This window comes from Urtica dioica, chromosome 4 (genome assembly GCF_054948205.1).
Source record: "Urtica dioica subsp. dioica isolate 48M chromosome 4, U.dioica_male_clone48M_v1_H2, whole genome shotgun sequence".
NCBI classification, from domain to species: Eukaryota; Viridiplantae; Streptophyta; class Magnoliopsida; order Rosales; family Urticaceae; genus Urtica; species Urtica dioica.
In genome coordinates this window covers 19,649,784-19,674,340 of record NC_142759.1, presented here as the reverse complement: position 1 = coordinate 19,674,340, position 24,557 = coordinate 19,649,784, and the positions used below count along the sequence as shown (strand labels likewise).

General features: G+C 40.1%; 5 protein-coding genes across 6 annotated transcripts; 2 read left to right on the top strand and 3 right to left on the bottom strand.

Annotated features, from left to right (window-relative positions):
- The first annotated feature begins 1,128 nt into the window (after window positions 1–1,128).
- LOC149401059 (putative L-type lectin-domain containing receptor kinase S.5) lies at window positions 1,129–3,643 on the top strand. Its single transcript, XM_089613788.1, has 2 exons — window positions 1,129–2,566; window positions 2,638–3,643. The coding sequence occupies exons 1-2, from the start codon at window positions 1,294–1,296 to the stop codon at window positions 3,438–3,440; spliced, it is 2,076 nt and encodes a 691-aa protein (XP_089469914.1). The 5' UTR covers window positions 1,129–1,293; the 3' UTR covers window positions 3,441–3,643.
- A 1,607-nt stretch (window positions 3,644–5,250) lies between these two features.
- LOC149401058 (uncharacterized protein At1g03900-like) lies at window positions 5,251–5,568 on the bottom strand. Its single transcript, XM_089610590.1, has one exon. It carries the CDS (start codon window positions 5,566–5,568, stop codon window positions 5,251–5,253), a length of 318 nt encoding a protein of 105 aa, XP_089466716.1.
- A 3,184-nt stretch (window positions 5,569–8,752) lies between these two features.
- ERD1 (Clp ATPase) lies at window positions 8,753–13,422 on the bottom strand. 2 transcript variants are annotated; one of them, XM_089611204.1, is made up of 12 exons: window positions 12,465–13,296; window positions 12,109–12,260; window positions 11,801–12,030; window positions 11,584–11,692; window positions 11,354–11,484; window positions 11,007–11,108; window positions 10,639–10,920; window positions 10,432–10,526; window positions 10,035–10,329; window positions 9,694–9,927; window positions 9,369–9,602; window positions 8,753–9,266 (listed from the first exon to the last, which is right to left on the bottom strand). In XM_089611204.1, the coding sequence occupies exons 1-12, from the start codon at window positions 13,091–13,093 to the stop codon at window positions 8,955–8,957; spliced, it is 2,805 nt and encodes a 934-aa protein (XP_089467330.1). In that variant the 5' UTR covers window positions 13,094–13,296; the 3' UTR covers window positions 8,753–8,954. The 2 variants fall into 2 exon arrangements, with proteins under 2 accessions (XP_089467330.1, XP_089467331.1); XM_089611205.1 differs by lacking the exon at window positions 8,753–9,266 and having other exon boundaries at window positions 9,480–9,617; window positions 12,465–13,422.
- Window positions 13,423–13,890: 468 nt separating this feature from the next.
- On the bottom strand, window positions 13,891–19,461 carry LOC149401056 (forkhead-associated domain-containing protein / FHA domain-containing protein). Its single transcript, XM_089611203.1, has 12 exons — window positions 18,004–19,461; window positions 17,770–17,904; window positions 17,540–17,684; window positions 16,943–17,245; window positions 16,521–16,770; window positions 16,083–16,249; window positions 15,889–15,999; window positions 15,692–15,743; window positions 15,482–15,585; window positions 15,250–15,378; window positions 15,007–15,096; window positions 13,891–14,846 (listed from the first exon to the last, which is right to left on the bottom strand). Exons 1-12 carry the CDS (start codon window positions 19,077–19,079, stop codon window positions 14,343–14,345), a joined length of 3,066 nt encoding a protein of 1,021 aa, XP_089467329.1. The 5' UTR covers window positions 19,080–19,461; the 3' UTR covers window positions 13,891–14,342.
- Window positions 19,462–20,051: 590 nt separating this feature from the next.
- Window positions 20,052–23,797, top strand: LOC149401055 (Amidase family protein). Its single transcript, XM_089610589.1, is given in 11 exon segments — window positions 20,052–20,185; window positions 20,703–20,787; window positions 20,881–21,049; window positions 21,052–21,104; window positions 21,179–21,362; window positions 21,655–21,778; window positions 21,870–22,024; window positions 22,107–22,243; window positions 22,500–22,895; window positions 23,262–23,495; window positions 23,605–23,797. Coding segments are annotated over 11 exon segments (1,683 nt in total). The 3' UTR covers window positions 23,617–23,797.
- Window positions 23,798–24,557: the final 760 nt, after the last annotated feature.

Genomic DNA, 24,557 nt, shown 5'->3' with positions numbered 1-24,557 from the left:
CACCTGAGTTTTTAAATTTATCTTTATAATTCAGTTTTGAAGGTGTAAACGGAAATTAATATAAACTAATCAGCCGAAAAAGATATTGATAGAAAAGAAAACTGTCATCACGCAGCGTATACATAAAATATAAATAAATGTAGTAAGAATGACTAGTTCTCCGTGAAGACTTCAAATTCCATATGAAATTTGCATTATTCTTAATTATATATTTATACCATCTTTATGCAAACGTATATATTACTCTTATAATATCAAGAGAAGTGTTCGCTTGTTGGTTGAATTTATTCTTAAATCTGCAAGCTTTAATGAAAAGTCGTAGATCTCAAAATCCTTAATTATTGTAATATTATATGTATTGGAACAGAACAAAAGTAAGAGTGTATACATGTGCTTACAAATATCCGTGCCGTATTTTATTCGTAAATTTTTGTCCACATATAATACGAATTTCAGATTAGAATAATCTAACCTAAAGACAATTTAATACGTAGTGTTATCCAGACAAGACAAGTCATAAAGTATCGTAAATATTCCCTGTGTTGTTTGCCGTTTTGCGATGGAGAATGGCTAATTAATTCCATTCTTTTATTAAAACTTGGAACAACCAATGCAATACCATTTACTTTCTGATATGAAACATCAAACATGTATGCTTTAAGTGGAAATCTGCATGAGATAGTAACTTTTCCATTTTGGGATCAAACGCAGGGAAAAAGAGAGGAATATCTGCTGTATAATACGACTCGGTTTAATACATATATATATATATATATATATATATATATATATATATATATTGCATATATATATAAATGTATTCATAATATAGTCGTATATGCTGTCATGACAAATGAATGAAAGGAATAAAGTAAAGTGCATCAAATAGTATTATCATGATCATCAAGTGCTGTAGACAAACAATAATCTACATTTTATCTGTATAAATTTAATACAAACGTGTTTTAGAAAGAAAAAATATAAGTAGAGTCGATATAAACTTGTGCGTGTAAATTTATTTACCGTATGGCGGCTCCTCTTTGGAAGGAAGACAGAGGCGCTATTTAAAATATAAATAAATAAGTCAATTTTGTATTTTACAATTTGGCCATGATTCAAACATTTTTTTCAAGACATTGTTCAGATAAGCCCGAAGACCAATAAATAATCATCCAAAATTCAAATGTCAAGAGTTGATATACTCTCTTAAACTTCAATTATATATTCATTTCTCTCTTGACCTTCAACATTTGAGACGTGTGTGTGTGAGAGAGAGAGAGAGAGAGGAACACAATGGTGAAGATGAACACTGATTCAAGCAGCGTTATAATTCTTGTGTTCCTGATTTGTTGCTGTAACTCCATTGAAGCCCAAACAAGCCTCAAAAAGTCGGAGCACCAATTCGGACCTTTCGACGGAGGATACTACTCAACGTTTGCAGTGCTGACAAACGCCACAATCAGCAACAAGGCTCTCCAAATCACCCCCGACTCCGCCGGAAACTTCACCCTCCAAAACCGCTCCGGCAGAGTCTTCTTCAACCGATCATTCGCTCTCTGGGGCGAGGAGAACGACCAGCTCGCGTCCTTCAACACGTCTTTCCTGATAAACGTGTTCCGGGTCGAGGGGTCGGCCACGCCCGGCGAGGGCATGGCCTTCGTGATCGCCCCGAGCCTCGACGTCCCGGCCAACAGCTCCGGCGAGTGGCTCGGCCTCACCAACGCCGCCACCGACGGCAACGCCACCAACAGACTCGTCGCCGTCGAGCTCGACACTTTCAAGCAGGACTTCGACCCCGACGCAAACCACCTCGGCCTCGACGTCAACTCCGTCAAGTCCCTCAAGACCGTCTCGCTGAGGACCGTCGGGATCGAGATCGCCCCCAACGAGACCCGCTTCCACATGGTGTGGATTCAATACGACGGCCCCGCCAGAAAGCTGAGCGTCTACATGGCGGAGCAGCCGGGGGGCGTGGAGGAGGGCTTCGTCATCCTGCCCCGCCCCGACGAGCCCGTCATGACCGCGGAGGATCTCGATCTCAGCCGGGTTTTGGCTCGAAAGTCCTACTTCGGCTTCGCGGCCTCCACCGGCAGCTCGGTCCAGCTGAACTGCGTTCTGAGATGGAACCTCACCGTGGACTTGCTTCCCGGGGAAAGCGCCGGAGGCACCGTCGGCGGCTCGGGGAGGGTCGGGATCAAGATCGCGGTCGGAGTAGCGGCGGCGGTGGGAGCGGCGGCGATCGCTGCGGGGGTCGGTTACTACGTGTGGAGGCGCAGGAGGGCTACGGCGGACCCCGCGATCCTGGGGGCCTTGAAGAGCCTGCCGGGGATGCCGAGGGAGTTCAAGTTCGCGGAGCTCAAAAAGGCCACCAACAAGTTCGACGAGAAGAACAACAAGCTCGGCCAAGGCGGGTTCGGCGTCGTGTACAGAGGCTTGCTGGCCAAGGAAGACTTGGAGATAGCCGTCAAGAGATTCTCCAGAGACAGCATCCAAGGCAAAGACGACTTCCTCTCTGAGCTCACCATCATCAACCGTCTCCGACACAAACACCTCGTCCGACTCCTCGGTAAAATCCTCGTCGTCCGTAAAAAAATGTCGGAACAACAATTTACTGACACGCGTGTCCTCGTGTAACAGGGTGGTGCCACGAGAAGGAGACGCTGCTGCTGGTGTACGAGTACATGCCGAACGGGAGCCTGGACGCGCACCTCTTCTGCGGGCCCGAGAAGGCGGTGCTGAGCTGGCAGCACCGGCACAAGATCATCGCGGACGTCGCTTCGGGGCTGCAGTACCTCCACAACGAGTACGACCAGAAGGTGATCCACCGCGACCTCAAGGCGAGCAACATAATGCTGGACGCGGCGTTCAACGCGCGGCTCGGGGACTTCGGGCTGGCCCGGGCCATCGAGAACGAGCGCACCTCCTACGCGGACCTCGAGGCCGCCGGGGTCCCCGGGACCATGGGCTACATCGCCCCCGAGTGCTTCCACACCGGCCGAGCCACCCGCGAGTCCGACGTCTACGGCTTCGGCGCCGTCGTCCTCGAGGCCGTCTGCGGCCACAGACCCTCCGCCAAGAGGGAGAATTTCCAGTTCCTGCTCGACTGGGTCTGGTGGCTCCACCGCGAGGGCTGCCTGGTCAAGGCCGTCGACGAGAGGCTCGGGCCAGACTTCGACCCCGACCAGGCCACGAGGCTGCTCCTCCTCGGCCTCGCGTGCTCGCACCCCATCGCGGCCCAGAGGCCCAAGACTCAGGCCATCGTTCAGATCATCTCCGGCTCGGTGGACGCGCCGTACGTCCCGCCGTTTAAGCCTCCGTTCGTGTGGCCGTCGGAGATGCCCGCCGTGCTCGACTTAGACAGCAGCGACAGTAACAACTACAGCATGGCTTCCACTCTCACTACAGGCTCTTCTTGGCCTGTCGGGGTATCTGAACCTTGATTGATTGATTTTTTTTTTATTTTTCTCTCTTTCTAGTTTGATATGTGATAAGGGTCTTCATCAACATCGTACCCGAAGTCAGATGTAAAGAAATATTTGTTATTTATTTTATTTTTTTGTGGTTTTTTCATAGTTCTTGTTTTGATCTATTCAAGCTCCGGTTTGTCAACGTAAGTTGTATATAATATATTTTTGGTTTCTTATTTTTGTCTTGTTTCCCCTAGCGTTGTAGCCCTAGTCAAGGCGTTATTTGACCACCAAGATCTCGAGGCTTTGTTCTCACTCTCGTCCTCGACGAGGGGACGCCAGAGTTGGTCTTGGCTACTACTACCTCCAACGTTAATTAGGGGGTCGACTTTTGACTATTGAGTCTCCTAGAAGACAACCTTGTTACAGACCGAGATTCGGATCTCATGAGAGTGGTTTAAATTCAGGATTTTTGCTCAAGAACACTAATCTGCACAAACACCTAACTTCTTCTCTTTTTGAGAGAGAGATTACGTTATTTGGTTGGCTACTTTACAAATAAATAATAACTAAAAAGTCCCAATTATAGTTTAGGTCTAAAGAAACAATTGCGAAATAATTGATTTACATAATTAAATCATAAATTCGGAATAAAAAAGAACACGATTGAAAAACCTAACCGAACGTTTTAAACCAAATTATTCCATATTTAAAAGGTCCAACGGTTATATAGCTGAATAAGACTTAAGTTTTTACAAAATAACTCAAGTTTACAAGTACATGCAAAATGATCAATAAAGACAGGATTAAAATTAATGAAAGCATGATTAAATTTAATGAAGGCAAGATTAAAATTAATAAAGACCTGATCAAATTTAATGACAATCTGGAAATCCAACGGATCCAGCCGTCTTTTCATGTGCATCAGATTCGGCACCGGAGACGAGGATCTGAAGCACAACCGGAACAACTCCTTCGGCGACGTGATTCTTGCGTCCTCGACGCTCACGACGTTCCCGATCGCTCCGACGGCGGCGGCGGAACCGGATCGCTGCGGGAGAAGACTCAACGGTCTTAGGACGCCTTCTTCGAAGACGATTCTCCGAGCAGCGTCATCGCCGGAGGCGGCGATGACGGAGACGGCGAGGGCGGCGAGATCGCAGAGGGAGTGGTGGTCGAGGAGGACGAAGCCGATTCCGCCGGCGGCGAGAGTGAAACCGATTCAATCCTCTTTCTCTCGTTAAAAGTGTTAGAGAGATGACTATTTTACCAAACAAATATAACTATGACTATTTTACTAAAGAATTAGTTTGAATTGGTCATTTCATACTAATTTTCCTATGAGAAATTGCTCAAAGTACCACCATATCAATAACTTTTTCCAAAAATCCACCAAAGTATAATTTTGGTCAAAAATACAAGTTGCCCACTTGTGAAAAACCAAATATACCCTCCACCTTAAATTTTCTTTCAATCTCACACATACCCTCTCATAACTCATTTAATATCATTTAATCCATTCTGAATTAAACTTGTTTATTTATAGGATAAATTACACTCATGCCCCCTGAACTCGGAGGTCGTTAACAACTCACCCCCTCAACTCCAAAAAACCACAAAATGTTACATGAACTTTGTTTTTCTGCGAGTTTCACCCCTTCCGTCAACTTTTATCAGTTACCATCCATCAAAGAGGCACGTTTTAAGCACGTGAGACTTCAAATGAGGAAAATTATCATTATGCCCTTTCTCTCATCTTTGTTTTCATAAATTTTTTTCTTTTTAAATTTAATTTTTTGTTTTTTATTTCTTATCTCTCTCTCTCTCTCCTTCTTATTCAATCTTACCTGCAGAAGAAAATAAAAAGAATCATATGCTCTGAATGTGCGAGGACGGTCTCTACGGAGGCCTCGCGCGCGCCGGCGGTGACGAAGCAGGCGGCGAATAGGTCGCCGGAGTTTGGGTCCTCGAGGCGGATCTCGCAGCGCCGCGTTCCGCCGGAGACGACGCGGAGGCGGCCGGACCAGATCTTGTCGGATTGGAGCCACTCGCCGCACTTGTAGCCGCCGGAGGTGCTCCGCGGAGGGATTTTGTAGACCTGGACCTCGCGGACCACGAGAAGCGTGTGCTCGAACGTCTCTTCCTCGTCGTCGAACGACATTGTTGATTCTGGAGTGTGTTCGAAGGTTTGTTGTGTGTGGGTTTGGAGAAATCTGAGGGGTTGATGATATCGCGTGGGTTTGAAGACTCGGTTTTCTTTGAAAGGTCAACTCGCCGATTATGAAAGAGCACCTATTATTTTATATCCCTCTCTACTCTTTCTCTATAATTATATATTATTATCATAATTATACTCTTGATCCCATATTCGTTTATGTGTTTGATTCTTTTTATTTTCTTCTGCAGGTAAGATTGAATAAGAAGGAGAGAGAGAGAGATAAGAAATAAAAAACAAAAAATTAAATTTAAAAAGAAAAAAATCTATGAAAACAAAGATGAGAGAAAGGGCATAATGATAATTTTCCTCATTTGAAGTCTCACGTGCTTAAAACGTGCCTCTTTGATGGATGGTAACTGATAAAAGTTGACGGAAGGGGTGAAACTCGCAGAAAAACAAAGTTCATGTAACATTTTGTGGTTTTTTGGAGTTGAGGGGGTGAGTTGTTAACGACCTCCGAGTTCAGGGGGCATGAGTGTAATTTATCCTTATTTATATATATATCTCTCTCTCTCTCTCTCTCTCTCTCTCTCTCTCTCTCTCTCTCTCTCTCTTTCTCTTTCTCTCTCGTCAGAAGAAAAAAGCTCAAAGCTTGCCAAAGTTGAGCTGCTCAAACCCTAGATTTGAGCTCACCCAATCCTTGTCAGAGTTGAGCTGACCCAAACCCATGGATTTGAGCTCCGACACACTCAAGGAAGCACGACCAAAGCTCGTAGATCCGGTCACGACGAAGACCGTAGCTCCGACCAAGCCCGTAGCTCCGATCCTCGCCGAAGATTAGTTTTGTTTTTTGTTTTATCAAACTTTTCTTTCGTTTTTGTGTATGTTTATTCCGGGTATGTTTAAATTTGGGGCAAAAATAAGGTTTCCGTGATTCTGGGTAATTTTTGAAGTTGTTTAGCGAAGTTCGTAAGTTTCGCAGATGTCAACAGTTGACGTCAACAATTGACGTCAACAGTTGACATCAATTGTTGACATCTTATGTCAACAGTTGATGTCATCTGTTGACATATATTGTTGATGTATAATGTCAACAGTTGACATCAACTGTTGACGTCTGATGTCAACAATTACTAACTTTGGATTTCTTCTTGATTTGTACAGTGATAGCAGAAATTTATTTATTATTCAAGCAAGGTGGTACTTTGGTTGAACCTAGTCGGTATCATGAGAAAAGATCTTTCGGAATTATGATGTCGTCCGAAGTGAACTTCGCTAGCTTTGTTCAATACCCTTATGCCATCGAATCCCCTTATGCCGTCAATACTCGAGGAGAGGTGTGATTCGGTTTCAACTCATGAATCGTCAATTCGTGCTACATTAGGATTGGATGACTACTTTTTTATACTTTGTTCAGACTACTTTTTTTTTTAATTTATTATGCTTTGTTCATATTACTTTTGTTTAAGAGTCTATTTGTTTAATTCATTATGCGTTTTGTTCAAACTACTTTTGTTAAAGAGAATCTCTTTTGTGCAGACTACTTGTTGACCTCAATTGTTGATGTTGATGTCAACAATTGACGTCAATTGTTGACATTGATATCAACAGTTGACGTCAATTGTTGACATTGATGTCAACAGTTGACGTCAATTGTTGACATCAACGTCAACAATTGACGTCAATTGTTGACATCAATGTCAACAGCATCAATGTCAACAATTGACGTCAACTGTTGATATCAATGTCAATAGTTGACGTCAATTATTGACATCAATGTCAATAAACAGAGAGCTCATAAATCACAGATGTCAACAATTGACGTCAACTGTTGACATTGATGTCAACAATTGACGTCAAAACCATTAAAAAACAACTACATATTGATAATTGATATATTGTTGATATTCATTAAACATGCTATCAAAAGCATACCAAAAGATTAAAATATGAGTAGTACGTGAACAACATTGCTATCAAAAGCATACCAAAAGATTAAGATAAGAGTAGTACATGAAACACATTGCTATCTATTGTTTACATTGTTTCCTGATTGTCATAAATCTCCATGTCCGATCCAACATGGGTCGCTAACTTCACTGCCCCGTGCCGATATAAGTCGATCGTGAACTTTTCGTCACCAATGCGTACAAATCAAGAAGAAATCCAAAGTTAGTAATTGTTGAATCAGATGTCAACAGTTGATATCAACAGTTGACGTCAACAGTTGATGTCAACCGTTTACGTTAATAGTTGAAGTCAAATCAAGAAGAAATCCAAAGTTAGTAATTGTTGACATCAGATGTCAACAGTTGACGTCAACAGTTGATTAAGATGTCAACAATTGATGTCAACTGTTGACGTCAATTGTTGACATCTGCGAAACTTACGAACTTCGCTAGACAACTTCAAAAATTACCCAGAATCACGAAAACCTTATTTTTGCCCCAAATTTAAACATACCCAGAATAAACATACACAAAAACGAAAGAAAAGTTTGATAAAACAAAAAACAAAACTAACCTTCGGCGAGGATCGGAGCTACGTGCTTGGTCGGAGCTACGGTCTTCGTCGTGACCGGATCTACGAGCTTTGGTCGTGCTTCCTTGAGCGTGTCGGAGCTCAAATCCAAGGGTTTGGGTCAGCTCAACTTTGGCAAGGATTGGGTGAGCTCAAATCTAGGGTTTGGGCAGCTCAACTTTGGCAAGCTTTGAGCTTTTTTCTTCTGACGAGAGAGAAAGAGAAATAGAGAGAGAGAGAGAGAGAGAGAGAGAGAGAGATAAATAAACAAGTTTAATTCAGAATGGATTAAATGATGATATTAAATGAGTTATGAGAGGGTAGGTGTGAGATTGAAAGAAAATTTAAGGTGGAGGGTATATTTGGTTTTTCACAAGTGGGCAACTTGTATTTTTGGCCAAAATTATACTTTGGTGGATTTTTGGAAAAAGTTATTGATATGGTGGTACTTTGAGCAATTTCCCTTTTCCTATTTAAAAAGCCCAACGGCTAAATACGTAACATCTCATAGAAGACCATCTCTACAATCCAACCATGGTCGTTCCGTATTGTCATTTTCCACCGACAAAATACTATAATAGATACCAACATTCTAATTCAATTGTACATGTTTATGTTGGCCTGAATAATTATTTAGATTGCTAAAAGCACTTCAGCTGTTTCAATATAGAAATGTAAGATACCGATTTTATTCCTACTAATTTAGGATATAAATTACATGTACAGTGCTTCAAAGAATAATTTCAGGCTGTACATATTTACAATTACAATTATAAAAATAAAAATACAAATAAAATTATATAACACATGACAAGAGTAAAGGTAAAGGAAACAACGTACATATATGCCTGTTGTTTCATGGAACTGAACTACAAGATTGATGATGTATTGGAGAAGCGAATTCTTGGGTTCGACTGATTTGTGACAAATGGGTTTCCAGTCTCGTCCAAATCGATTATGGCAGTGTCACCAGGCTTGTAATCTCCGGTTAGTAGTGCTTCACTCAAGAGATCTTCAATTATCGACGTGATGGCTCGCCTGAGAGCCCGAGCACCGTAAACCTGGCTGTACCCTTGCTCACATACGAGATCCTTTGTCGACTCCGACACTTCCAAACCAATGCCTAAAGAGACAAGCCTTCCTTTAACCTCTTGCAACATGATATTCACAATCTTGAGCATCTGGAACGACGAGGGCCAAAGGATTTTGAGTCAGTACCATCTTGAAACACACATAATATATACTAGAGGCGTCTTTCACCGATAATTCAAAAAGAAGCGAACCTGAGACTTCTCAAGTGGACGGAAAACAACTACTTCGTCAATTCTGTTAAGCAACTCTGGACGGAAATACTCCTTGAGCTCTTCCATGACTATGGCTTTCATTCCAGAATATGAAGTTGGTTCATCATCTGCAAGCAAGAACCCAATGGAAGCTTTTCGACCCTTTGCAATGGAGCTAGAACCCACATTGGAAGTCATCACAACCAACGCATCTTTAAAAGACACTCTTCTTCCCTAATATAAACCCAACTTCCAGAGGGGGTTAATGAAACGTATCTACTAATAATTGTAATTACAATGTGACTGTTAATATTGTTAAGTGTACCTGAGAATCTGTAAGGTGACCGTCCTCAAAAAGCTGGAGAAGGATGTTAAAGACATCTGGATGGGCCTTCTCAATCTCATCAAATAATACAACTGTGTAAGGGCGTCTTCGAATAGCTTCTGTCAATGTCCCTCCCTCTCCATAGCCCACATAACCCGGGGGCGATCCTATTAATTTACTCACAGAATGCCGCTCCATATATTCACTCATGTCGAGCCGAACCATAGCTTCCTCCTGTGAAAATGAAATGTTTCGATTAGTATTTGATGCTAAGAGTAAGACAATCATGAATATGCCATCTATGAGATTATAGAAATAACAAATTTTGCCTGATTCCTTACCGATCCAAAGTAGCAGGAAGCCAAAGCCTTTGTGAGTTCAGTTTTGCCGACCCCTGTGGGACCACAAAAGAGAAGAGCTGCCATGGGCCTGCTAGGATCCTTGAGACCAACACGTGATCTCTTAACAGCTCGGCAGATGGCAGTCACAGCCTCATCTTGACCGATGACCCGTTTTCTAAGCTGCTCGTCGAGGCCCACGAGGACCAATCTGTCATCTGCAGTGAGTTGCTCAACCGGGATTCCTGACCACAGTGAACATACTTTTGCTATTTCTTCTAATCCCACGACCGAAGGTCTGAAAAAAATCATTAAAGGAAGTAACGCAGGCATCAAATCGTGCTCTAGCGAACTACTACCATTTCACACATCATACATGTTTAAAGGCCAAAAATCTTACTGATCGTTTGACGGGGAAGGCAAAATAGAGTCCGAAGGTTCACTAGCGTCACCCATGTCCGAAGCAGAAATGTTTCTCAGCAAGCTAGTCAGGACCTGCTTATATTTAAAATAAAATTAAAAATTAAAAAAAAAAAAAAAAAAAAAAAGAGACAGACTTAACTAATCCATAAGCAGCAGACTTTGAGTAGAAGTTAAGACTCGTTACCACTTCATGCATGGCCTGCATAGTTCTTATTTCTTGCCAATAGTCACTAGGCGACTTTGAAAGAATACTGACTTGCTTTTCTTTCTTCTCCTTAAAAGCATCCATGCGAGCTCTACTTCCGGCCTCGTCAATGAGATCAATAGCTTTATCTGGAAGATATCTGTCAGCTATATATCTTGCTGAGAGATTCACGGCAGCATGTATAGCCTCCAATGTATATATGCAATTGTGATGCTCCTCATATTTCTTGCATAGCCCTAATAGTATCTGAATCGCATCATCCTATAATTTTGGAACAGCATTCACTTATGTGTCAGGGAAGAAAAATTTAAACTGCAACAAACTGATAAATTGAAGAAATAAAGGACCTTGCTTGGTTCATTAATCCACACTGGCTGAAACCTTCGTGCTAACGCTTTATCCTTTTCAAAATGTAGCCTAAATTCATCTGCCGTTGTGGATGCAATACACTACATCAATCAGAACATTTAAGTAGTTCAGATACAATTTCTTGTATGAAAACCTGTAAAAGATGACTGTAAAGGAAAACCTTTTGAATTCACTCAATTTCCTATAATGAAGATATACAAAAAAAAAAAAAAAAAAAGAACTTAAAAAAAAATAGCAGACACTGGTCTGCCAATCATAGGAAACATTGTTCTTATCTACCTATTCAATTATTCACTACTTTACTTTATAGAGAACAAACTCTCACATGTAAGAGACCTCTCCCAAGTGCTGGTTTCATTAAATTGGCAATATCAAGGCCAGAACCACCCTTGTTTCCATTCCCAGCACTGTATTCCGCAAGTATATGTACTTCGTCAATAAAAAGAATTACATCCCCTGCAATGCAGCCGAAGCACATCATGCTTAAGAAACAATATAGAAGTACTTACAAGTTATATTCCAAAACAAACATACGATTACGAATTCTATGTTCACCTGCTTTTTGCACTTCGGTTAACAGCGTAGTAACACGTTTCTCTAATTCCCCTCTCTCCTTCGCTCCTGCCATTAATAGTGCTACATCCAATGACATTACCCGTTTTGACTGCAAGAAAACATGGCAAAATAAAGTTCTAAAATGCGTAGCATTTTCAACCCGAGCGCATATCAAACCATAAAAGAAAGTGAATTTTAAGTATATTAAGCAGCTAACCAGAAGAAAAGCGGGGACATCTAGCTGTGAGATTCGAGTTGCCAATCCTTCAACAATGGCAGTCTTTCCTACCCCGCTTTGACCAAGAAGAATAGGGTTATTTTTGGTTCTGCGACAGAGTACCTGAATAATTCTCTGAACTTCCTTTTCTCGGCCAATCACAGGATCGACAAGCCCTTCATTAGCGCGAGCAGTCAGGTCCACGCAGAATTGGGCCAAAGCGTTTTTCTCTACAAATACAAACACGGTTAAATTATAGATGCTCACAGTCTGCCTCAGTAATAAAGAAAGAAACCCGACGTTCTCACCTTTGGTTTTTCCATTAGATTTCATAAGAGAAGGTTTGGCTGGAAAAGATTTGTCGGCAAAAGCTGCAGGAGCTTCGGTGCCGTCTTTGGCAAGCTCTCCCTGGAGTCTGGTGACAGCCACAGCAGCCAACTGGTTCACTTTCGCCCCTAATCTGAGCCAAAATCACGATTCAGGTTTCAAGCTTACGACTTTAGGGTTATCTGAAACTCTCCTTCATTGAAACCAACTCCGATTGAGAAAGTAAAATTAAAAGTATTAACAATTAGTACAGTGTTTGATTCAAAGACCCTTCGAATAAAACCTAACAGAGAGGCGATCAATTTAAGTCAAGCTTTGAAATCAAGGTCAAACGTACCTCTGAAGGACTCTAACAGCACTTCCGTCGTCCACCGAAAAAAGGCCTAGGGCAATATGCTCCGGCGCTATGAAATTGTACCCTCTGGACCTCGAGTACTCCACCGCAGCCTCAAGAACGCGCTTCGTGCTGATCGAGAACGGGACTTGCACGGCGGAGCCAACGTCACGGCCGGAATCATAATCTCCGGCGATCCGATCGGTCCAGATTTCGCGAACGGCGCGGCGAGCGTGGTCTAGAGTGATGCCGGAGCCGAGAAAGCCATCTTCCTTTCCGGCGGCGTCCTCGGCGACGAGGCCTAGAAGGAGATGCTGAGTGAAGACGATGTCGCTGCCAAGAGACTTGGCCTCTCTCTGCGAGAAGATGACGGCCTTGATCGCCCTTTCCGTGAACCTCTCGAACACGGCTCGGACCTCTCTGCGGCCATTTCCGTTTCTCTTTCCGGCGGGCTTGCTTGGGAGCGAAGGAAGGCGAGGAACGCGGAAACGGAATGGAGAACTGAACTTCGGCGGGGATTGGCGGGAGAGGAGAGAGTAAGCGGCGGAGGGGAATCGGCGGCGGTGGAGAGAGATCGGAGGCGGAAGCGATGGCGGCGATGAAGAAAGCTGAGCTAGAAGAGAAGAAGCCATGGCCGCTCTCGCTGGGAAGGAATCACTGTAACAAGTCCATTTCTTTCCTTTTGTTTCTTCAATAAATTTATAATTAAAAATAAATAAAAAGGAAAAAAGATGACTTTCTTTCCTTCCAACTGCAAGCCAAGCTCCCCAATGAGAAGGATCAAAAGGAAACGAATAAACGGTTAAACAAGCCGAAGAAAAGTATGTGTATATATATCAGTCTCCTCAACCCAATTATAATAATACGGTAATCTTATATTCTGTATAATCATCTAAGTCTTCCTCACCGACTTAATGATTAACTATCATTCTATAACTTAAGCAAATACCCAAAAAAATAAAGGGGATCTCTAATTATTTGTATTTTCCAAATTGAAGATGATATTTTTATTTTTATTAATTACAACTAGCAAAGAAAAAAAAAAGTAGTATCTTAAGACGACACGCAAGTTAATTGGAAAGTTGAACACGAACAATAGAAATTTCATATTCCTTCTTTCTTTAAATTTATTCGGAATTTTTCCATCGACACATAAATTCAGTAATTATAGCGTCATCACATATGTTGCTGTATTTAGCATTCTTTTGCAATTCAAGAAAAACAATCCTTGGTTTGAAGGTTGGTTACCCCTTATAATGGTACTTTATTGTCTATTTTTTAGAGTGCCAAGCATTATTATAAATAAATAAATAAATCTGAAAAAAAAGGACTGAGGTGTTCAAAAAGAGAACTTTGTAGACTACAATGCTAAAGAACTTGATTTGTAATTTTATTTTCAGACAGATAACTTTAGTATAAACCTATTACAAAGCATACACAGCAACATATATGCCTTTAAATTATTTAGCACATGTGGTCATGGTATTACAAAATAATAAAAGATCAATTCCTGTGCCTGTACAAAAATTATTTCTTGAATCGCTTTCAAGTTCAAACATAAGGAACCATAAAGAGGCTACGGAGAGAGTTCAGTTCAAGAACTGAAAGTGTAAGCTTTCAATCACCCATCTGATTCCAAATATCAGGATATGCCTTTTGAAAGGGAGCTATAAACTTGCTCTATCTATACCACCAATCCCGTATCAAATCCATTTTAAGTCTCGAAAGAATGATATGTGCGATAAAAAAATCAATGGAAGAGCAAGCCAAGCATAAATCTGGGCCGTTGCAAAACCTGCGGGTTTTAGAATTTGTATCTTTCTGACAAGGAGTCTCTGAGCCCCATTTTGAACACGGAAATATATCATGAACGTACTTGTTCTATGACGGGCCAATTTGGCTCCAGAGCATATTGGCATAAGCCTTCTCTTCTTCTTTCTCTTCAGCAACCAAATTAGTTTCTTCGGCCGGTTCATCTTCATTTGGAACCGCTTCTATTTCCACAACACTATGGCTTTCTTTCTGGTTCATAGCTACTAACGCGTCCCTCATAGTCCTTGCTGTCGCTGGCCTATCTCGCGGACCATACTTCGGAGCCGGCACTACAAATGGAAGAACAATGCCATCCAAGTTTGGGCTGCTTTTAATATCAATACTCTTCTTCCTCTCTGTCGGAGGAAAAGTAAAAACGACCCCAAGTTCGTAGTTGCATATGTGAAGTCTAGTATCTGAAGCAGAGGCGGTGAATCTTTCTTCGTCATCTTTTGTAGCGGACGAACCAGAAATCAACCGTCCCCACGCAGCTGCACTGAAGTTATGTGACCCACAATAAACCCAACCAAAGGAAGACTCGTTTGACTTTGACTTAAACCGTCTCCGAGCCACCTGTGTGCAAATTTTCTATATTTAACAAGCCTTATATAAATATGGAGTGACAATTGTAGTCACTCAAATCTTTCTAAAAAGATCAACCATTCTCAAGGACAAAAGATATTCAGGAAGTAATTTTTCTATCTAAAGATTAAAAATATAAAATTATCCTAACCTTTATATGCATCGGATGTCCAACTCTATTGTATGGGTGTGGGATTGCGTCATGAAGTACGTCAAACTTTTGCAATCTTTCCCAGGTTTTCTGTTTAATAATAGTCATACACAGAATGTGAGGATATATTTACTATTATTGGTGGTAACTACATAATTTGTAATCGGTGAAGTAATGCATAAGATAGCATTAATTAACACATGATAGGACTTATTACTCAGAGCTAGAACTGAATAATTGTACCTCAGAGAAGCAAAGTATACGTTTTGAAGGCAAAACTCCATTGCATGCATTTTGTACTCTGCTAATGGTGGGGAAGAGGATTCTAATTGAAGGATTTTTTAATTCTTGACTAGCACTCCAACAGCCCCACTGTCAAAAGAATCAATAGAAATTAATTCAATAAGATATAAATTTAATTTGCACCAGTGAGGTCATATATTCATGAGCATCGTATATTGATTGCTTGACCTACCTCTGGATCAGATTCATCGGAGTCAAACTGCAAAGATGTTTTTCCTGCGGCAGCTGAGAACGCAGCTAAAAACCTTGCATTGATTGCACCGATAGAGGATGCACCTTATAAATGGCGAGGAATAATGCATAAGATAAGAATGAAAACATGGAATTTCCTTTCTTTTTGATCCGTATGTATCTGATCTTATTAATATGAATATGTACTCACTGTAGATGAAATCAGACTGAAGTTCCTCTGGCCATTTATACTGAGCTAAAACCTGTTTAAAAATCGAATGTATGATATACCAAACAATATAACATACCATCTACTAGAGAAACTAGAACTAGGGAACTTGAAAGAAACACATCACAACCAGATATGTTCCCAAGTTAATCAGCTAATAATCCAATTATTTATTATACCTCCTGTAGTCGCCAGAGGCCCGTCGATCTTTGAATTTCGGCAATCATAGAGCTCATTGCAACAATGTGATCTCGTTGCATCATCTTCGTAATATTCTCAAAATTAGGTCCCTGAAAATGTCTCAATCGTTTTAACTTATGATGCTTTTAAAAAAAAAAAAAGGATTTAAACATGTTATCAGTCTATATTTCACCTGTGTAACATGAATGACCAGTGTAGCTTTCTTGTTACTTCCGCCCAAAGCTGCAGCCAGGGCTTGTTTACGAGAAACGCTGGCGAAGAAATTGAAGAACCCAACATCATATAGTGGAGAAACCCACTTCGCAACCTTTCTAGGCAGGAAACCAAGTGGTACACAATCTGGTGACATATAATTAACTCACTTCACTGGCTAAAGAGAGAAACTGAATCTGCATTATGCAATTGGAATCTGTGTTTGCTAAAGCAAAACTCATGAAAACATGTTTTCCATCATTGTCATATAGAATAAACAATTGTTGCGTCCAGGGAATGAGAAGGTCCCAAGAATCCCCCATACCACTAGAACAATCCCTTGCGATTAACCACAGTACAATTTTAAGTATAGAAAACTAAAAGCAATATTTAGATAAGGCAAGAAACTTGAATCTACCTTCAGCGGGCTCTTTCAGGTTAGGGACGAGAATGTTCATAGCGTATTCATCCGCGGATATATTCATATTTCTTCGAAGAATAACCTTTGAAAATCCATCTCCAATTTCGCTTGATTTGTCCATGACAGATGCCAGTTTCTTTAGCAGTGTGCCTTTAGAGTCCGCTGCTTTATGAAATAGGTAGCTTAAACCAATGGCCGATGTTTCAACCGAACCAAGGATCTTGATACCCAATGACGATGATGCGTCCTAATTACCCAGAGACGTGAAAGCTCAGTATACAAAAATATGTTTTCTATTAACCAGACTTTAAGTTATATGTGTGTGATGAGACATGTTATACCAATATTCAGGCATACAAAAAAAAAAAAAAAAAAAAAAAAAACCCTTCCATGCTAATAAAAAATTGAAAGGGACTCACTTGCAAAGATTTAATTGATGCGAATGTCTTGGGAGCTTTATACGTATGAATTCCAGGTACTGATGCAACTAAATGAGCCATTGCCCCACCAAAATCATACTTTGACAGCTCTACAATCCAATGAGCTTGAGTGGGTACGTCTTTCAGAAGTGAAGCCATGAACCCAGCCAGCTGAGAACAAAAGTCGGATTCTGGTTCTTGATTGATGTTCCGACTGTGAATTTGACTGAAAAGGGGCATGTAATCAGGAGAACCCCGGCGAGGGAAATCTTGCCACCAGACAGTATTTGTCACAATGTTCCACTGAAATCAAAATAACCGAATACCATCAAAACATCAAAATGATAAGGAAGACAGTCGGGACTCAGGACTTTTATTTATTCAACTTCAAATAAAATTTGGAACATAACAAAAAAACGCAGAGTTTTCTACATTTGACATTAACAGAGCTTTTTTTTTTTTTTTTTTTTTAAAGAAACAGGGACTTTTATTAATAACTGGCAAAAAGTCCATAATAACATAGCTTGAAGACACCAATTGTTTTAGAATGACTCTACGGTTCTAAATTTACAGAAGAGACCCAAAAACAGTGATCACCTGTGACGGTACTAAATTTGCAGAAGTCACTATAACACGAATGAAATCACCCCTTTGTAAAACCAACAATTTGGGATGATGACAGCCAATGCCTTGTCTCTTCAAGTCTTTACCAAAAGCTATCTCCTCCGGAAACATGGGATATCTAAGACGAAAACGATCACCCAAAAACAGCCCAAATCATATTGCCGAGCTCAATGTAAAAATTTACAAAGGGAAACTGTACTCACACTACAACTAAGTTAGGAAAATCTGGGTAAGGTACAGAAGTCCTTTTCTCCGGGCTCGCATCCCAGCATCTTTCAGTACTATGGCAAGCAAGTGTCAAAGGTAAATTGTTAGGGATCTCACAGGATGACAAAAACCTGCAAAAAGAACAATAAAAAATAAAACCTTTGGTAAGAAACAGACGATGAACCCCAAGTCCATAATCTGAGAAAATGCATAAGTATTTGCAACAATACCAAAGAATATCACTTGTAAAAGTTGCAATGAACATTCGGGTAATGCTTTCAACGGGATGAAGAAGCTCCTGCAAGGATACATCTTTACGGTGACTCGATGACGCGTCGTCCATAAATCCAAGGCGATTCAGGTAAAACGTCTTTCCAGGCGGATCAGGAGCGCTGCGTTGAAGATTTACTTTTCCCTTTGCCGCCCCACAATCTTCACCAACATGCTTCTCTGGAGCTTTGTCAAACCCAGCATCATTATCTGGAAGAACAACGTCATCGCTGCTTTTTCCATACAAATGAATGGCATTCGCACCATCAACAGTGACCGAACGTGTTTGAGTTCGTAAAATGTCCCTACACCGACTCAACAACCCATTTACCCTATCAACAATGCTCTCACATTTAATATCCGGGAATGAAAAATCACAGATGTCATTAAGCTTTGAAGCGAAAACCCTCTTGTGTCCCCTTCGACTAGACACCGACCCCTGTGACTGTGACTGTGACTCTAGTTTCAAATCCGACGCAACCTTCTCCTTGAAAACAATACTTCCGACGATGAACCCGACTCGAACCGAAGAACTACAACAATCCCGGTTTGCGCAGACAAGCGAGACCTCGTCCCCGGCAGATAAATCGACTTCGGTTCTGATCCTTACACCATTGACAAACAATCCGTTCGTTGAAGAAGGAGAGGCCCTCGGCTCCCGAACGTAGATCTTGCAACGGAGAGGGTCGAAGAAGATCTGGCAGTGCCGACGGCTGACACGAGCATCATAGAAGACGAGGTCGGAGCAGCGTGGGCTCCGGCCGATTGTGTAGCGGCGGCGTGGTCGGAATCGGAGGGATCGGACCGGAGAGGATGTGGCAGCAGAGACTAGAGGAACATCAAGATCTAGATATTTCAACTCCATAACCGCGCTTCGAACCACCACGCTCCTTGTTCGTCTCTGTTTCCCGCCATGGATTTCTCCTTCTTCTTCCTCCTCACCGTTGACTCTCCTTCCTCTTTTGTTGTTGTTGTGGGGGCTTGGTAATGAAGAAGAACAAGGATATTGATTATCTGACCGATCAAAATTCTTCATTGAAAAGTCACACAAATTCTGCAAAATCTTTTATCTACAACTTACAAATCACAACATTGAATTCCCCTATAATTTTGAATCGAAAATTTCAAATTCCTAAAAAAAATCTTAAACTACCTACGGATAATTCATCCGATAATCAAACAAACAGAAAGCGAAACGATTCCCCAATGTATGTTTGTATACATAATCTAAATGGACCGAGAAAAGAAAAAATAATAACAGCAGAATCATCCGAGAATGAAGTGGAACAATCGATAGGTAAAAAATAATGAGAAATAATTAAAAGAATGTGCTACGACTTAGAAAAGAATCGAATAGAAATTCATATCTGTAACCCTAATTTGGGTTTCTCTTCCTTCTTCAACATTTTTTTATGTTTCCCTCCAAATTTTTCATCGTCCCCTTTCTGTATTATCTTCAGTTGAAAACGACAAAAGAAATATAACCGACGATGATTACGAAACGACATACTATTTTAAGAGACGACATTGTTAGTCATGATAATGAGCAAAGATACCGCATTATACAGTTTTTTTTTTTTTTTTTGTAAGCTTATATTAATTGTATGAACAAATTTAGCTATTTCTTTCATACAAAGTCACAAATTTGACAATTAGGAATTATACAAAAAATATGTGACATTTCAATGGAAAAAAAACAAGGAAAGCACAATTTTTATTTTAGAATACAAATGTGTCTCATAGATATTGTTCAGCTCCAACTGTTCACCGCAACCATATTGACAGCCTCTCCATGTACATTTTAAATTTTAAAATATTTCCTTTGAATTATACCCACACTGTTAACAATTAATTAGTAGAATAACATAGAAGAGCACATGTAAATTATTTTGGCTATAAACAAAACTGAAGCAAAGAAGCGGCAAACAAAGTGTACCAAAATTTCTAAAATAAATAAAAAGATGTATAGCACGAGATCGAAGTGCATGCAAAACGCTCAAGCAAAGCAATGTCCTACTTAATTGACACGTGTCCTATGTATGTTACGCGTAATAATGTGCCGTACATATTGTTATATTTCTCAATCCAACTGCTTTCATTCTACTGCTTTGATCAAGCTCTTTTCCTTTTCTTCACGATATGGTAACCTCTCAACTTTCACTTTCACTTTCACTCTCTCTGCTTTTGGGCTTCGTTTTTAGATTTTCTTAAGAGTTTATATCTTATATTGATTCACTCTTTCTTTGCCTCAAAAAAAGCATAGTGCTAAATTGCTTAAATTGTTCTTCTCTTTTTAAGTGAAAAAAATAACATTAGTAAGATTGATTGCTGTGTTATTAAAGACGTGCAATTCATTTTCTGACTTGTATTTGAAGAGCCTTGTACAATCTCCGGAAGTCAAGAAAAAAAATGTTGTAGAAAATAAATTTAATTAAAAAGCTGATTCTATTATATTATATTCAGGTAAGAACGTTAAAAAAACTAAGCAAAATGTTGTGGCAGAAAGTTAAAGATCATTCTCATACATTTGCTTTCAGGTAAAACACAGAGTACTTTCTATATGTGTGTTGCTTGATTATTTGAAATTCAATATTACTCTATTGCCTATATATATACGTGTATATATTGCTTTAATTGTGGTTTGATATGATCAGGACAGTGAGAACAAGGCTAATCATCAGCAATCTTTGCACATCAAAACCACGTTCGAGTTATTAGACGCAAACATCTTCGACGACAAAAAGGTCAAAGCTTTTACACTATTTTATTTTATTTTTTAGTAAGCTTTGAAATGATGTTTAGTTTGAGCTACCTGATTTTATAACGGTGTTAATAAGATCGCGGAGATTGTAAAGGGTGTGCGAGATTTCAACATCCCGACAATTAGAGCGAACCGAAAACTGGTTGGCTCGAAGAATGGAGGGTTATGCGATCCGTCTCCTTTGGTGTTCGATCCACATTGGGGAACCGAGCGCGCGAACAAAACGAGTGAAATGTTCGGTTATCCTCGTCCAATTGGGTTAAGAGACCGGCCAACGAAGAAGATATTGCATTCATGACTGTAATGATGTTTTCTTTTTCTAATCGACGTTGAGGAGGTTTCGGTTTATTATTGGGTGATTAATTGATTGGCAGGTTGTGGAGCTTAGCGAACTCATTAGGACGAAGCAAATTACGTCCGAAGAACTCACCGGGATTTTCTTGAGGAGGCTCAAAAGGTACAATGGTGCTCTTGAGGCTGTTGTGTCGTACACCGATGACTTGGCGTACAAGCAAGCGAAAGAAGCCGATGAATTGCTGTCCCGAGGAGTATATTTGGGTAATAACTTTGCTCCGGACAATTTTATAACTTTTACGTTTCTTTACAAGTATTTAAATAACTCATTTTTACAGTATCTTCCTTAATATTATTTGTTTTATTTGATTTTTTTTTTTACTGTATATCGATTCATTTAGCTTTTCTCTTCCTATTTATATTTTCACTAAGAATAAAGGAAAAATTGTCTAATAAAACGATGCATTTATGAAACAAAAAAAATGTGGGATATGTTCTAGGAATTACGGTCTATAAATAGAATATTTATAGAATTTCCCCTTCTTTCCCGTACTAGGCCCGCTTCATGGCATCCCTTATGGGCTAAAGGACATAATATCCGTACCCCAATACAAAACAACGTGGGGTTCGAAAACATTCAAAGATCAAATGCTTGACATTGAAGCTTGGGTTTACAAAAGGTACATACACTACACTACATGTATAGTCTATGACCCAAGGTTGATTGATCTAGCCAGTTGATGATGTAAATATGTATGTATGTATATATAGGTTGAAATCTTGCGGGTGTGTTCTGGTTGCAAAGCTTGCTTGTGGATCGATGGCGTACGATGACATATGGTTCGGAGGAAGGACAAGGAATCCTTGGAACATCGAAGGCTTCACCACTGGCTCATCCTCCGGCCCCGCTGCCTGTACTTCAGCCGGTACTACATCACTTGTTTATTTTGTGAAAAAAAAATATTTCAAGTTTGGGTATAAGTGGAATTATTATTTTGATTTTGCCAGGTATGGTTCCATTTGCTATCGGATCGGAAACCATTGGGTCAATGACTTTGCCCGCTTCTCGTTGCGGTGTGAGTGCATTGCGTCCCACATTCGGCACGGTGGGTCGAACCGGTGTTATGAGCGTTTCAGAAAGCTTGGTATGTATTTATGTCCCCCATAAGTTAATCTTGAAATTGGATGCGTTAGTACGAATATTTTGAGGGCAAAAGAAAAAAAATATATGCGAGTATTTCAAATAGACATTTTAGGAGCCTTTTTTGCGTAAAAATTTATGCATGTTTTGTTCATCCTACAAAAGACACCTCTTTCTCTTGCCATCAAAAAAATAAAAAAAATTCCTCCTTGAGAATGTTGGCTTTATGAAGTTTTTTTATTTATTTTATTGTGTAATAGGACAAGCTGGGACCTATGTGTCGAAGCGTGATGGATTGCGCAGTTGTTCTCGACGCCATAAGAGGAAAAGACCCGAATGATGTGTCGTCTCGCGACGTGTCTCTCGGCGATCCTTTTAGAATCGACGTCAAGAGCCTCACCGTCGGATATCTCGACGATGCCGACGAGGAGGTTGTACACACTCTCAAATCGAAAGGCGTGAAAATGGTTCCTTTCAAATTGGATTACACGGTTGACTCCGTTCAAGGCATCGCTAGCTTTACAATGGACGTCGACATGTTGGCTCATTTCGACGAGTGGCAGAGATCAGGACTCGACGACGACTTCGAATCTCAAGACCAGTGGCCCGTCGAACTCCGTCGGGCCCGCATCTTCTCTGCCGTTGACTATTTGCAGGTTATATCATAAAAAATAATTTCTACATAGTCGCGATGATAGCTATAATACACGCGGCCCTGATAGTGGTACCCACTTGTATTAGAGCCACTACTGCGACTATACAATTATGGCATGGTGGTGAGGGAGATTTTAGAACCCTGGATTTTTTTTTTCCCAAAATAATAATAAATATTTTTTACTATTTTCTTAAATTTATTTATAATAATGTAGATAATTAAAGTTTAGTGATCCAAAACCCTAATATACTCTTATATATATAAGAAAAATTATTAAATATTATTGATTAAAGTCTTTGCCGATGACTAGCAATGCTCTTTTTTTTTAGTTCGTGTTCAAGGATTGATTTAATATAATTCGGAGCAGGCTCAGAGAGCTCGGGGAAAGTTGATTCGAGAAGTGAGAGATGGGTTCACGGTTGATGCGATGATCGGAAGCGCGACGGATTGGGAGAGAGTTTGTATGGGAAACCTCGTTGGGCTTCCCGTCGTTGTCATTCCAACGGGATTCGAGAATATCTCGGAGCCTCCGTGCACTGATTGTCGCCGAAGGAGCGCCAAAAGCATCGCAATATACGCTGCTCCTTACAAGGACGACATCGTAAGACCAACTCTTTGAATGAATTATAAATAAATATTAATTTTATATGTGTCGAAAATCCATGAGAATAAGTTGAATTGGTTTGTATTGAACATGTCTCATGCTCTAGGGATGGCAATGACGTACCAATCAGAGACCGATCACCACAAAAGCCGGCCTCCGATCGACGAGCTTGGACCGACCGACTCGCTCATCAACCCGCCCAAAACATAAATTCCCCCAAAAATGTTACATCTTTGAAAAACTAAATACTTTATTTTATATGTTTTTTTCCTTGGAATTATTCAAAGAAATATGATAAATAGAAGACGTCCGTTATCAAGCAATAAAGTTTTTGTTTTCTATTTTGATGGCAATTTTTATGACAAACATGTCATGAAAAAATTGCATCTAATTACAAATATGTGATGAAATTTTTTTTATCTGATTGCAAGCATAGTGATCAACGTGATAATTTCATGTTTGCAATAATTCATATTTAGGCAACTTTTGAGGCCTTTAGTATTCTGAATTTCAAGTAAAAGACGCTTTGTACCAATGTTAGCCTCAAGTATTTTTCAATTTTTTTTTAGTGTTTATTATTTACGTCATGTACACTCAACACATGAGCACAAATTAAACGTACAAGTTTTTAACTTCAACATGATTTTTCTTACATTTGTGGTGGGATTAAACCCACTCGTCACCAGCTCTTTCATGTGGAGCTTGTTGACTTAGTTTTATATTTGTTTATTTTGCATGGAGGCTTGGAAATTTTGTATTCACTTAGAAACTCGTTCTTATTTTAAAAAAAAAAAAAAAAAAAAAGAAACTCGTTCTTAATATCACGAGTATCCCTTATGTTTAATCGAAATGCGAGATTTATCCCCTCTATTTTTAGAAATATCAGACATATCCCTCCAGTTTAATATAAATGACATATACATCCCCTAAAAAATATTATATTACAAATATCACCATTTTCGTTTATTTTTTACAAAAAAATAATTTGAAATCCCTTAAATACCCTTAATGAAATAATTTTTTATCTTCTATTCTATATACAAAAAAATTAAATTAAAA

Bases quoted from the DNA above. Each gene is read 5' to 3' on its own strand.
- LOC149401059 (XM_089613788.1), top strand. From the start codon at position 1,294: ATGGTGAAGATGAACACTGATTCAAGCAGCGTTATAATTCTTGTGTTC. The intron at 2,567-2,637 runs GTAAAATCCTCG...CTCGTGTAACAG, and splicing joins ACACCTCGTCCGACTCCTCG to GGTGGTGCCACGAGAAGGAG.
- LOC149401058 (XM_089610590.1), bottom strand. From the start codon at position 5,568: ATGTCGTTCGACGACGAGGAAGAGACGTTCGAGCACACGCTTCTCGTG.
- ERD1 (XM_089611204.1), bottom strand. From the start codon at position 13,093: ATGGCTTCTTCTCTTCTAGCTCAGCTTTCTTCATCGCCGCCATCGCTT. The intron at 12,261-12,464 runs GTACGTTTGACC...ATTTTGGCTCAG, and splicing joins GCTGTTAGAGTCCTTCAGAG to ATTAGGGGCGAAAGTGAACC. The intron at 12,031-12,108 runs GTGAGAACGTCG...TTGTATTTGTAG, and splicing joins ATCTAATGGAAAAACCAAAG to AGAAAAACGCTTTGGCCCAA.
- LOC149401056 (XM_089611203.1), bottom strand. From the start codon at position 19,079: ATGAAGAATTTTGATCGGTCAGATAATCAATATCCTTGTTCTTCTTCA. The intron at 15,379-15,481 runs GTAGGTCAAGCA...TTCTTTTGACAG, and splicing joins CCGATGAATCTGATCCAGAG to TGGGGCTGTTGGAGTGCTAG. The intron at 15,097-15,249 runs GTACAATTATTC...ATTATTAAACAG, and splicing joins GTATACTTTGCTTCTCTGAG to AAAACCTGGGAAAGATTGCA.